Source organism: Pseudoliparis swirei, chromosome 12 (assembly GCF_029220125.1).
Source record: "Pseudoliparis swirei isolate HS2019 ecotype Mariana Trench chromosome 12, NWPU_hadal_v1, whole genome shotgun sequence".
NCBI lineage: Eukaryota > Metazoa > Chordata > Actinopteri > Perciformes > Liparidae > Pseudoliparis > Pseudoliparis swirei.
The window spans coordinates 23,243,437-23,258,436 of NC_079399.1; the positions used below are offsets into that span (position 1 = coordinate 23,243,437).

At 46.4% G+C, this 15,000-nt stretch overlaps 1 protein-coding gene across 1 annotated transcript in view; it reads right to left on the minus strand.

Moving 5' to 3' along the window:
* Window positions 1–15,000, minus strand: part of LOC130203077 (neurexin-3b-like) — a 181,067-nt gene that overhangs the window by 160,754 nt on the left and 5,313 nt on the right. The window contains exons 2-3 of the mRNA XM_056428968.1: window positions 8,894–9,332; window positions 3,834–4,217 (exon numbers count right to left, since the gene is read on the minus strand). Of these exons, the coding sequence (XP_056284943.1) occupies window positions 3,834–4,217; window positions 8,894–9,332 (823 nt within the window). The remainder of the gene's footprint in view (window positions 1–3,833; window positions 4,218–8,893; window positions 9,333–15,000) is intronic.

Sequence of the window (15,000 nt, forward strand, 5' to 3'; positions counted from 1 at the left end):
AAGAGGAGGCGTGGAGGATGAAGAGGAACAAGAGGAGACATGGAGCATGAAGAGGAGAGGAAGAGGAACAAGAGGAGGCGTGGAGGATGAAGAGGAACAAGAGGAGACATTGAGGATGAAGAGGAGAGGAAGAGAAACAAGAGGAGGCGTGGAGGATGAAGAGGAGAGGAAGAGGAACATGAGGAGGAGATGTGGAGGATGAAGAGGAGAGGTAGAGGAACAAGAGGAGGCATGGAGGATGAAGAGAGGAAGATGAACAAGAGGAGACATGGAGGATGAAGAGGAGAGGAAGACGAACAAGAGGAGACATGGAGGATGAAGAGAGGAAGAGGAACAAGAGGAGACATGGAGGATGAAGAGGAGAGGAAGATGAACAAGAGGAGACATGGAGGATGAAGAGGAGAGGAAGAGGAACAAGAGGAGACATGGAGCATGAAGAGGAGAGGAAGAGGAACATGAGGAGGAGACGTGGAGGATGAAGAGGAGAGGTAGAGGAACAAGAGGAGGCATGGAGGATGAAGAGAGGAAGATGAACAAGAGGAGACATGGAGGATGAAGAGGAGAGGAAGATGAACAAGAGGAGACATGGAGGATGAAGAGAGGAAGAGGAACAAGAGGAGACATGGAGGATGAAGAGGAGAGGAAGATGAACAAGAGGAGACATGGAGGATGAAGAGGAGAGGAAGAGGAACAAGAGGAGGCATGGAGGATGAAGAGGAGAGGAAGAGGAACAAGAGGAGGCGTGGAGGATGAAGAGGAGAGGAAGAGGAACATGAGGAGGAGACGTGGAGGATGAAGAGGAGAGGTAGAGGAACAAGAGGAGGCGTGGAGGATGAAGAGGAACAAGAGGAGACATGGAGCATGAAGAGGAGAGGAAGAGGAACAAGAGGAGGCGTGGAGGATGAAGAGGAACAAGAGGAGACATTGAGGATGAAGAGGAGAGGAAGAGAAACAAGAGGAGGCGTGGAGGATGAAGAGGAGAGGAAGAGGAACATGAGGAGGAGATGTGGAGGATGAAGAGGAGAGGTAGAGGAACAAGAGGAGGCATGGAGGATGAAGAGGAGAGGAAGATGAACAAGAGGAGACATGGAGGATGAAGAGAGGAAGATGAACAAGAGGAGACATGGAGGATGAAGAGAGGAAGAGGAACAAGAGGAGACATGGAGGATGAAGAGGAGAGGAAGATGAACAAGAGGAGACATGGAGGATGAAGAGGAGAGGAAGATGAACAAGAGGAGACATGGAGGATGAAGAGAGGAAGAGGAACAAGAGGAGACATGGAGGATGAAGAGGAGAGGAAGATGAACAAGAGGAGACATGGAGGATGAAGAGGAGAGGAAGAGGAACAAGAGGAGACATGGAGGATGAAGAGGAGAGGAAGAGGAACAAGAGGAGGCGTGGAGGATGAAGAGGAGAGGAAGAGGAACAACAACAGTTGTGAAGTGGAACAGCCCCGGTGAAGTGGAACAATAGTTGTGAAGTGGAGCAGCCCCGGTGAAGTGGAACAATAGTTGTGAAGTGGAGCAGCCCCGGTGAAGTGGAACAATAGTTGTGAAGTGGAGCAGCCCCGGTGAAGTGGAACAACAGTTGTGAAGTGGAGCAGCCCCGGTGAAGTGGAACAATAGTTGTGAAGTGGAGCAGCCCCGGTGAAGTGGAACAATAGTTGTGAAGTGGAGCAGCCCCGGTGAAGTGGAACAATAGTTGTGAAGTGGAGCAGCCCCGGTGAAGTGGAACAATAGTTGTGAAGTGGAGCAGCCCCGGTGAAGTGGAACAATAGTTGTGAAGTGGAGCAGCCCCAGCCCACTGAGGAACGGGTCCCACCCGTTACTCAAACCACTGGATTAAAGTGGGACTACAAGATGATTCATACTTTGAGTCGTTTAAAATCACAGAACATTTCTTTCTGATAAATAATCAGAGCGCTGTGTACCCGTGAGATCACAGTCTGTTCTCACTTCACTTCATGAGTTCTTTCATATTTTATTTATTGAGTGTTCCTTTATGAATTCTGCACATTGCCATATAAAGATCTGAGTTATTACCAAAGCGTCCTGCACGAGGAACACAGATGGAGGAACGGAGAGACCTTTATGTTGACTCAAAAGTATTCAAATATATATTTATATATATATATATATATATATAAATATAAATATATATTTATATATATATAAAAATATTAGGGCTGTCAGCGTTAACGCGTTAATCTATGCGATTAATTTGGCCGCGTTAACGCACTAAAATATTTTAACGCAATTAACGCAAGTTTTTTTTTTTTTTTTTTTTACCGCAGCAGTACGGTTTGACACTGTTTCCGTTTTTAAAACAATCATTTCTCCGCGAAAATAAGGAGCAGAAATCAGTTTAAACTCGTGGATGAATCAGTCAGGTTTCCTCCTGCTCCTCCTCCCGTCTCCCCCTCTGATACACAGAGGAACGGAGGGCGACGTGTCGGGACACGCAGCGCGGAAAGAACTCGTCACACGAAACCTTCACCGTGATTGGTCAATCCGTTTGTCTGTCAACATTTCGGGGGGAAAAAAACCAATGAACACTCAGTAAATCACAAAGGACCTCCCACCTCACAGGTGAGGCTCATTTAGCAGCCTGTCAGTCAGAGAACCAGAGGACACGCGCGAGGACAATGAGGCTCATTTCAGAGCTGAGATTGTTCTGGAATGTTTGATGTATAACACGTGGGGGTGTGTCACATGCAAAAAACTTTAAACGGTGAATTTAATTTATTTTGTAAAATGTATAAAATGCCCCCAGCCTCCAGAGGGTTAACGTGACATATGTGAATGTCAGTCAGTTACCAAGGCCACTGGTTCTGCTGTTCAGTGTTAAAGATGACAGGACCAATGGGGTCTCAATATACTTCTTTTTTACTAATCTGATGTTTCACTGAAGAAACAATTTATCATCCACGATATTAAATACCTCGCTGGCACTGTATATGTAGGAGCCTCTTTGAAAACACAGCTCTGTGTGAAGTTTTGTGTTTAAAAAGAAGAGAAACACTTTTAACCTTGTGTTGCCTTCGGGTCATTTTGACCCGATTAAATATTACACCCTCCCCGCCTTTGGGTCATTTTGACCCGATTCAATGTTTCACCCTCCTGTTACCTTTATATTTACTAACATATTTTACCCTTTGGGTTCAATTTGACGCCAGCAATTAAAACCTCCAGAAAATTATTAGAATTAATATTGTTTTCCAAGTTTAAGTGTGAGGCACTTTATGTTTGTTTGTTGACTACCGAAAGAACACCGACATTAAACATTGAATGGGGTCAAATTAACCCGAAGGCGGCAGGAGGGTGTAATATTGATTCGGGTCAAAATGGTGAATTTTTGTTTGTTTGTAAAATGTATAAAATGAGCCCAGCCTCCAGAGGGTTAACGTGACATATTTGAATGTCAGTCAGTTACCAAGGCCACTGGTTCTGCTGTGTTCAATGTTAAAGATGACAGGACCAATGGGGTCTCAATATACTTCTTTTTTTTTTACTAATCTGATGTTTCACTGAAGAAACAATTTATCATCCACGATATTAAATACCTCGCTGGCACTGTATATGTAGGAGCCCCTTTGAAAACACAGCTCTGTGTGAAGTTTGGTCTTTAAAAAGAATGAACTTTTAACTTTTAACTTGTAATTGCGATTAATCGCGATTAATCGCGATTAATTAATCGCAATTTCAAACTGTGCGATTAATTAGTTAAATTTTTTTAATCGATTGACAGCCCTAAAAAATATATATAGACATATAAATATATATATAAATATATATATATATATAAATATTAATTGTGTGGTGGGGGCGCCTCACCTCTTTCACAGGTGGCGTCCCAGAAGCCGGTGCCGATGCAGTCGCAGACGAAGCGGTTCCATCCCTCCTTGCAGGCGCCGTTGTTCCTGCAGGGTTTGCTGTCGCACTGCCGCCCCGCCGCCTTGCTGCAGGACGCCGTGATGCCCGTGGCGTTCTGCGCCGCAGCGACCCGCCGGATGTCCTTGCTGCGCCCGTCGATGAACAGGTCTCGGACGCAGCCCACGTAGCCGTAGTTCAGCATGGCGGTCCAGAGCTCCGTGGGCAGCACCAGGCCCGCCCGGCTGTCGGGCAGCCCGCCCAGGTACAGGTCCCCCTCCAGGTCCAGGATCTCGTTCTCCCCGCTGGCCGTGAACGGGGAGCGGCGGCTGTTGACCGAGATGATGCCTGAAGAACAAGAAAAGACACTTCAGGATGTGAAGCGATGTGGAAGTGAACGTTGTCGTCCCGTCTCAGACGCACAGGACTATGAGGACTCTATCTGAGTCACAATAGAAGCCAGGAAGACATCAACCAGGCAGGGAACAAGTTGCAACCAGTTAAAACCCCAAGGTCAAAGTCAAGGTCAAGGCCCGAGACCCCACAGCAGACTATTAACAGGTTTATAGGGTCCGGTCCATGGGGACGTTCATATGTCCGTTTATGAATGTAAAGAATAATGTCACGTTTAGTCTAGAGCACACGTATGTGGTAAGCTTTAGAATATAATATAACCGATAAGGTGAAGGAGTCAAGAGACTCCTATGAGACTCCATCAAAACCAAATCATGACTCACTGAACATTTTACTTCACTCCTCCACATATTTCTGCTCCTATAGTTCAGGTCATAATGTTTCCCCACTGAGACACAAAAAAAACATAAAGCTCATTTTTAAGAGGTTTAAAGAGTAAAGCCGTGCGTCCCGACGGCATCGCAGACGGGAAACTGGATTTCCTTGAACCCAGAGTTAGAAATTATGAAATAAAGAGAAATAACAGAAGAGAAGAAACTGAACTGGGGAAGGAAAGTTCATCTGTGGACACGGAAAGATGTCACATGACATCTATTGTTCATCAGGTCACATGACATCTATTGTTCATCTGGTCACATGACATCTATTGTTCATCTGGTCACATGACATATATTGTTCACCTGGTCACATGACATCTATTGTTCATCTGGTCACATGACCTCTATTGTTCATCTGGTCACATGACATCTATTGTTCATCAGGTCACATGACATCTATTGTTCATCAGGTCACATGACATCTATTGTTCATCTGGTCACATGACATCTATTGTTCATCAGGTCACATGACATCTATTGTTCACCTGGTCTCATGACATCTATTGTTCATCTGGTCACATGACATCTATTCTTCATCTGGTCACATGACATCTATTGTTCATCTGGTCACATGACATCTATTGTTCACCTGGTCACATGACATCTATTGTTCATCTGGTCACATGACATATATTGTTCATCTGGTCACATGACATCTATTGTTCACCTGGTCACATGACATCTATTGTTCATCTAGTCACATGACATCTATTCTTCATCTGGTCACATGACATCTATTGTTCACCTGGTCACATGACATCTATTGTTCATCTGGTCACATGACATCTATTCTTCACCTAGTCACATGACATCTATTGTTCACCTGGTCACATGACATCTATTGTTCACCTGGTCACATGACATCTATTCTTCATCTGGTCACATGACATCTATTGTTCATCTGGTCACATGACATCTATTGTTCACCTGGTCACATGACATCTATTGTTCACCTGGTCACATTACATCTATTGTTCATCTGGTCACATGACATCTATTGATCATCTGGTCACATGACATCTATTCTTCATCTGGTCACATGACATCTATTGTTCACCTGGTCACATGACATCTATTGATCATCTGGTCACATGACATCTATTCTTCATCTGTTCACATGACATCTATTGTTCATCTGGTCACATGACATCTATTGTTCACCTGGTCACATGACATCTATTGTTCATCAGGTCACATGACATCTATTCTTCATCTGGTCACATGACATCTATTGTTCATCTAGTCACATGACATCTATTCTTCATCTGGTCACATGACATCTATTGTTCACCTGGTCACATGACATCTATTGTTCATCTGGTCACATGACATCTATTGTTCATCTAGTCACATGACATCTATTCTTCATCTGGTCACATGACATCTATTGTTCACCTGGTCACATGACATCTATTGTTCATCTGGTCACATGACATCTATTGTTCACCTGGTCACATGACATCTAGTGTTCATCTGGTCTCATGACATCTATTGTTCACCTGGTCACATGACATCTATTGTTCATCTGGTCACATGACATCTATTGTTCATCTGGTCACATGACATCTATTGTTCATCTGGTCACATGACATCTATTGTTCATCTGGTCACATGACATCTATTGTTCACCTGGTCACATGACATCTATTGTTCATCTGGTCACATGACATCTATTGTTCACCTGGTCACATGACATCTATTGTTCATCTGGTCACATGACATCTATTCTTCATCTGGTCACATAACATCTATTGTTCATCTGGTCACATGACATCTATTGTTCATCTGGTCACATGACATCTATTGATCATCAGGTCTCATGACATCTAGTGTTCATCTGGTCACATGACATCTATTGTTCATCTGGTCACATGACATCTATTGTTCATCTGGTCACATGACATCTATTGTTCATCTGGTCACATGACATCTATTGTTCATCTGGTCACATGACATCTATTGTTCACCTGGTCACATGACATCTATTGTTCATCTGGTCACATGACATCTATTGTTCATCTGGTCACATGACATCTATTGTTCATCTGGTCACATGACATCTATTGTTCACCTGGTCACATGACATCTATTGTTCATCTGGTCACATGACATCTATTGTTCATCTGGTCACATGACATCTATTGTTCATCTGGTCACATGACATCTATTGTTCATCTGGTCACATGACATCTATTGTTCATCTGGTCACATGACATCTATTGTTCATCTGGTCACATGACATCTATTGTTCACCTGGTCACATGACATCTATTGTTCATCTGGTCACATGACATCTATTGTTCATCTAGTCACATGACATCTATTGTTCATCTGGTCACATGACATCTATTGTTCATCTGGTCACATGACATCTATTGTTCATCTGGTCACATGACATCTATTCTTCATCTGGTCACATGACATCTATTGATCATCAGGTCTCATGACATCTATTGTTCATCTGGTCACATGACATCTATTGTTCATCTGGTCTCATGACATCTATTGATCACCTGGTCACATGACATCTATTGTTCACCTGGTCACATGACATCTATTGTTCATCTGGTCACATGACATCTATTGTTCATCTGGTCACATCTATTGTTCATCTGGTCACATGACATCTATTTTTCATCCTCTGTTGCTCTTCTGAAGGTTTCTTTACCTTTTTTACCTGTGAAAGTTTTTTTCTATTCTTGGGAGTTGTTACTGATCCGATGTGAGGTCAAAGGTCAAAGGTCAGGAATGTCTGTGTATACAGATTGTAAAGCCCTTAGAGGCAAATTCCTAATGTGTGATATCAGGATTTATTAACTGAGCTGAATTGAATAAGTGGCACAACAACAGCAACACGCCATCTTATTGACCAGAGGGTGTGTAACGGGGACCTGCAGATAGGGGGCGCCGGACCGTCAACGAGCCGCCGCTTGAAGCCACGCCTGTGCTTCACCGACGCCCCGGGCCGAGTCTCGGTGTCACGTCCACAGCAGTCAGAACATGTTGCGTCACCCTGAAGTCGGACGCTGAGCTTCTGGCTGCAGATCTTTGCGGATCAAGAATGTAATTCTCATTCCGCTCCTCGTGTGATGACTCCCTTCTTACCCATCCCTCAGCCCGCCGCCCGGAGATCCCTCTCATCCCTCTTTCCCCGTGAACGTCCTGCTTCCCGCACCGCCGTGGCACCGGGGGCTTGCCGGTGATTAATCAAAGCGTGGGCGCTCCGACACGCGGCTAAATTGGCTGCTCTAACCTGATGTATCGCGCCGGCTGCAGCGCCCCCCCCGTCCTCCGGGGGCTCTCGGCCTCATGCGGAGGCTGCGTTGGGTTTCGGAGCTCAAGGCGTCAGAAGTTTGGAACCCTTTCCTCTAACCTAATCTCCTCGTAGTTCTTCCTGAGCAGAGCGATGAAGACGAGCGGCGTGGGGAGGTCAGAGGAGGTTAGTGAGGTCGTCACGGCGTCCTGAGGCTGTGAAGCAGAGATGAAACCAGGACCGGGTCAAAGGTCACAGCCGCTCGCTGACGCTGCCCTCGACTGCGTCGCTGTTCCAGGGCGTTTCCTCTTTCCTCTCCAGGAGGTCATTAATAATGTTGTAGAGTTACAACTTAGTGACAACATGCGAGTGAGAGGGAAATGACTTCCTGTTTCTCTTGAGCATGTTTGTGCCACCTCTTTCCTTTCCTATAATAGTTGTTAACCATCTGCTGGCTCTGGAGACATCTATTGTTCATCTGGTCACATGACATCTATTGTTCATCTAGTCACATGACATCTATTGTTCTCCTGTGTTTCTCTCCTGAAGGTTTATTCCCTATTTTTCCCTGTGAAAGAGTTTTATTCTATTTCTTGGGAGTTGTTTCTGATCCGATGTGAGGTCAAAGGTCAAAGGTCAGGGATGTCTGTGTGTATACTGAGGATAATTTGTAATTTGTGATAATGGGCTCTACAAAATGAAATAAACTGAATGGAATTGAGATTCTCTCTAAATGAAAAGTGCTCTACAAATAAAATTCTTAATTATTATTATTATTATTATTATTATGATAACTCCTTTTCGTGTATTGATATAATCGTACAGGACCAAACTGTATTTCCCAGTCGCCTCGTCGGCTCGGTTCATGAGAGAAATGTCCAAACAGGAGCCCCGGCGGCCTCGCTTCACAGAGATGATGAACATTAACTTTATATACGAGTCGTTAACGGCGGCGAAGCGGTTCCTCACGCCCTCTTTACCTGAGCGGCCGTCCCTCTGGATGTCCACATGGTGCCAGGCTCCGTCGTTGACCTTGGCCTGGGTGGCCTTGACCTTGATGGTGCCGGAGCCCATGTCCAGCAGCAGGTAGAGACCCCCGTCCAGCAGCTCCACCGCAAAGAAGTCCACCTTGTTGTTCTTCTGGCCCTTGGCGTCCCTCCGGTCCTGGGGCTTGCCGTGCGTGAAGAGGATCAGCCCGTTGGCCTCGGAGGTCCGGAAGTCAAACGAGATGGAGCCCACGCGCTTGGTGGTCCACTTGGGCAGCGCCAGGAAGGAGTCGGGCGTCTCGAAGCTGATGGGGTCCAGGGTGGGCACGTTCTCGCACTTGAAGACCACGTCGCCCTGCAGCTTCATCTTGGGGTCCACGATGCGGGCGAGGCGGGACAGCTCCAGCCGGATGTCGTTGTTCTTGTACACCACCTACAGGGGGGCGGAGGCATCGTCAATAACTGTGTGAGGATGGGGAGGAGACATGGGGGGGGGGGATACTTCACAGATTACACTTCATTCCATGTGAATGAAGTGTAATCTGTAATATCAGACCGTCGCCGCGAACAAGTGACCCTGTGGCAAGAATAAACCCGATCTCATGACCCACAATGCACGGCGGTAGACAGCGAGAGTCAAACACGCAACAGCAGAGTAGAATATTGTAAATTGGAATCCCTCTAGGCGGAACAGGAATGTTTCTTCCCGTGTAAAATATAATAATCATAAAGGGCAGTGTGTTCACTGAGAGGGAGCACAGCTGTCAGCACACATCCCACTGCGGAGGGATTACCCATAATCCTGCAAGATTTGACAGTAAATCAACACAGGTGACCCGAGCACCGCGGAGGAGAGAGAGAGAGAGAGAGAGATGGTGGGAATAAGTGCAGCAGGAGAGAAGGAAACGGAATGAGAAATTAAATGTCAGGCGGCAAATAGAGAAGAGAAGAGGAGAGAGGTGAAGATGAAAGGCTGTCAGGCCAACAGGTGCTAATGGCTATTAGAATATGTCTGTGTCTGTGTGTGTGACTTGCATTAATGACCACACTAATCGCCCTAACATGACAACGAAATGACCACACCCCCATCACTCTATAGACACACCCATCACTCTATAGACACACCCCCATCACTCTATAGACACACCCATCACTCTATAGACACACCCCCATCACTCTATAGACACACCCATCACTCTATAGACACCCCCATCACTCTATAGACACACCCCCATCACTCTATAGACAAACCCATCACTCTATAGACACACCCCCATCACTCTATAGACACACCCCATCACTCTATAGACACATCCCATCACTCTAAAGACACATCCCATCACACTATAGACACACCCCCATTACTCTATAGACACACCCCATCACACTATAGACACACCCATCACTCTATAGACACACCCCCATCACTCTATACACACCCATCACACTATAGACACACCCCCATCACTCTATAGACAAACCCCCATCACTCTATAGACACATCCATCACTCTATAGACACACCCCCATCACTCTATAGACACCCCCATCACACTATAGACACACCCATCACTCTATAGACACACCCCCATCACTCTATAGACACACCCCCATCACTCTATAGACACACCCCATCACTCTATAGACACACCCCCATCACTCTATAGACACACCCCATCTCTCTATAGACACTCCCATCACTCTATAGACACACCCATCACACTATAGACACACCCATCACTCTATAGACACACCCCCATCACTCTATAGACAAACCCATCACTCTATAGACACCCCCATCACACTATAGACACACCCTCATCACTCTATAGACACACCCCCATCACTCTATAGACACACCCCCATCACTCTATAGACACACCCCATCACTCTATAGACACACCCCCATCACTCTATAGACACACCCCATCTCTATAGACACTCCCATCACTCTATAGACACACCCATCACACTATAGACACACCCATCACTCTATAGACACACCCCCATCACTCTATAGACAAACCCATCACTCTATAGACACCCCCATCACACTATAGACACACCCATCACTCTATAGACACATCCCATCACACTATAGACACACCCTCATCACTCTATAGACACACCCCCATCACTCTATAGACACACCCCATCACTCTATAGACACACCCCCATCACTCTATAGACACACCCCATCACTCTATAGACACCCCCATCACTCTATAGACACACCCATCACTCTATAGACACACCCATCACACTATAGACACACCCATCACTCTATAGACACACCATCACTCTATAGACACACCCATCACTCTATAGACACACCCATCACACTATAGACACACCCATCACTCTATAGACACACCCATCACTCTATAGACACACCCATCACTCTATAGACACACCCATCACACTATAGACACACCCATCACTCTATAGACACACCCCCATCACTCTATAGACACACCCCATCACTCTATAGACACACCCCCATCACTCTATAGACACACCCCATCACTCTATAGACACACCCCATCACTCTATAGACACCCCCATCACTCTATAGACACACCCCCATCACTCTATAGACACACCCATCACTCTATAGACACACCCATCACACTATAGACACACCCATCACTCTATAGACACACCCATCACTCTATAGACACACCCCCATCACTCTATAGACACACCCATCACTCTATAGACACACCCATCACACTATAGACACACCCATCACTCTATAGACACACCCCCATCACTATATAGACACACCCATCACTCTATAGACACACCCATCACACTATAGACACACCCCCATCACTCTATAGACACCCCCATGCAGAGGGGAGGTGAAGCTGTGGGTTGGTCGTGGTCCTCAAGAGGAGTTTTTATACTCCTCCTTCATCCTTGGGGATGATGTAACATTCCCGTCCAACACGTTGACTCCTCAGCGTGAGACACTCAGACCCTCACCCTCCTCCACCGCTGCGTTGTGAGGAGGAGGGACGCTTCGTCCTCCGGCTCGTCAACATTTAGTTGATTGCCACTTTGGAAACGCAAGCCGCTGAGCTTGTGCTCAGACTCAGTCTGGTTGAATATGTTTATTCATCTTATAAAGTGCATGTGTAACTCATGGGCTGGATGCATACAGCATGTAGCCGGTGAGAGGGGGTGTCTGATCATCGGTTACAGGCTGAAGCCCCGTCAGCAGAAGATGTTCACCACGGAGAAGACGTCGCATTCCTGCTTGAACAATGAAGTCAATATAAAATGTTTAGGATGCATTTCACTCGGACTGGTGTGGCTCTGCGTGAGCAGCACACACGAGGGAGCGCTCTGATTATCAGCAGCACAGTTGAATGCATCCGATGTCCACTTCAACAAACCACCAGAAACTCCTTATTGCATGAATTTATCTCAATTATACACAAACATATGAGTTGTGTGGTTTCCCTGTCCCAGATGCTAAATGAAGTGGAGATTCTTCATTTGAATAGAGCACAGAGAGTAGAGTTCCATGGAGATGAGCGACAGTGAGCAGGACTGGTGTGTAGATGATGTTCTAGAAGCATCCACAGGTGGTAGATACTCGACTGGCTGGAGCGGTTTGAACTGCCCTGAAGGAGGTGAACAACTACAACAATTACATTATATTTCACAGACATATTGCAGCTGCCCCAGTGTCAGAAATACACCGGGGCAAAGGGCAAACATGCGCCGAAGAAATATAATGTTGCCCCCGAGATCACGAGGAGAGGGGCAGACAATACCCCCCGAGACATTCCTCTTTTATTTTAATGACCTGATCAAAAACATGGTCGCCTATGTGACCCAGTGCAGTTGCATATCATGTGTTGATTTTCGCCGTCTCATTATTGCCATTTTTATGTTAATAGCTAATATCCTGTCACCCTGAATAAGTATATTTATTATTTTTGAACAAAGGTTAAATGATATTTCACAAGTTTCAAAAAGTGCCCCCAATTTATTTTAAAATGCCCCTGGATGTCAGTCAGTGGGGCAAAATTGGAGGACTACGTGGATATCCAAAGAGAGGAGGAGGAGGAGGAGGAGGAGGTCCTTTCAGTCAACAGGTGATGCCTCGTGGAGCTCTGAGTTAAAAGCCACTGTCTGCTGACTCAGCAGAATGTTACATTGAAGGAGGCAGCTCTGGGCTCATGACTGTCGGCGCTCGTGCAGCCGGATCGATCCGTGAAGCTCAACCACGCCGTGACAGAGGAGCCGACCGCGGCGGCGCTATGTAGCTCATCTTTATGTTTGTTATCCTTTCGGCCTTTCAGCAGCCTTACGGGGCCATTCATAACGCACAGGGCACTGGAACCACTCCACGGAGCGCAGATGGTGTATTGATCGGCTCTGCTAACACACACACACACACATACACACACACACACACACACACACACACACACACACACACCCTAATCTACTCCAGATCAGTGCTCATGTCCTCCCGGCGCGGCCACAGGTGCTGTCAGCTCATGATGTAGCCGCGGTGTTAATGAAGAAGAGGGTAATTCCACTGAAGAGGAGCAAACACACACACACGCACGGTTCTCATGAAGGTGTGTACTCCACACACACGCACACACACACACACACACACACACGCACGGTTCTCATGAAGGTGTGTACTCCACACACACGCACACACACACACACACACGCACGGTTCTCATGAAGGTGTGTACTCCACACACACGCACACACACACACACACACGCACACACACACACACACACGCACGGTTCCCATGAAGGTGTGTACTCCACACACACACACACAGTGCAGACAGTGTGCGCTGCAGGAAGTGCAGATCAATGTCATTGTGGGTAAATATTGCCGAGTGAAAGCGGAGATGTTGCGTAATGTTTCCTGGGCTGTGAGTCGTGTCTCAGTGACGGGATGAGACAGATCTTCATTCCCGGGTTTAGATCCCCACATTACAACAACACTCATGAATTATGATTATTCTTTCATTATTATTTAACGTTGGCATTACACTCTGAAACATGTCTCATCACAAAATGCCACCATTAGTCTGGAGAACTATTTTAAGTTGTCTACAGAATATTTATCTGAAGATGGTCTCCAGCAGAGTCTGAATCCTACTAGGAACCAGGAGACCTACCGACCCTCCTCAATATCTACCTTCCTCCCTAACTACCTACCCTCCTCAATGTCTACCTTCCTCCCTAACTACCTACCTACCCTCCTCAATGTCTACCTTCCTCCCTAACTACCTACCTACCCTCCTCAATGTCTACCTTCCTCCCTAACTACCTACCTACCCTCCTCAATGTCTACCTTCCTCCCTAACTACCTACCTACCCTCCTCAATATCTAGCTTCCTCCGTAACTACCTACCTACCCTCCTCAATGTCTACCTTCCTCCCTAACTACCTACCCTCCTCAATGTCTACCTTCCTCCCTAACTACCTACCTACCCTCCTCAATGTCTACCTTCCTCCCTAACTACCTCCCTACCCTCCTCAATGTCTACCTTCCTCCCTAACTACCTACCGACCCTCCTCAATGTCTACCTTCCTCCCTAACTACCTCCCTACCCTCCTCAATGTCTACCTTCCTCCCTAACTACCTACCTACCCTCCTCAATATCTACCTTCCTCCCTAACTACCTCCCTACCCTCCTCAATGTCTACCTTCCTCCCTAACTACCTACCTACCCTCCTCAATATCTACCTTCCTCCCTAACTACCTACCTACCCTCCTCAATATCTACCTTCCTCCCTAACTACCTACCTACCCTCCTCAATGTCTACCTTCCTCCTAACTACCTACCTACCCTCCTCAATGTCTACCTTCCTCCTAACTACCTACCCTCCTCAATGTCTACCTTCCTCCTAACTACCTACCTACCCTCCTCAATGTCTACCTTCCTCCCTAACTACCTACCTACCCTCCTCAATGTCTACCTTCCTCCCTAACTACCTACCTACCCTCCTCAATGTCTACCTTCCTCCTAACTACCTACCTACCCTCCTCAATGTCTACCTTCCTCCTAACTACCTACCTACCCTCCTCAATGTCTACCTTCCTCCCTAA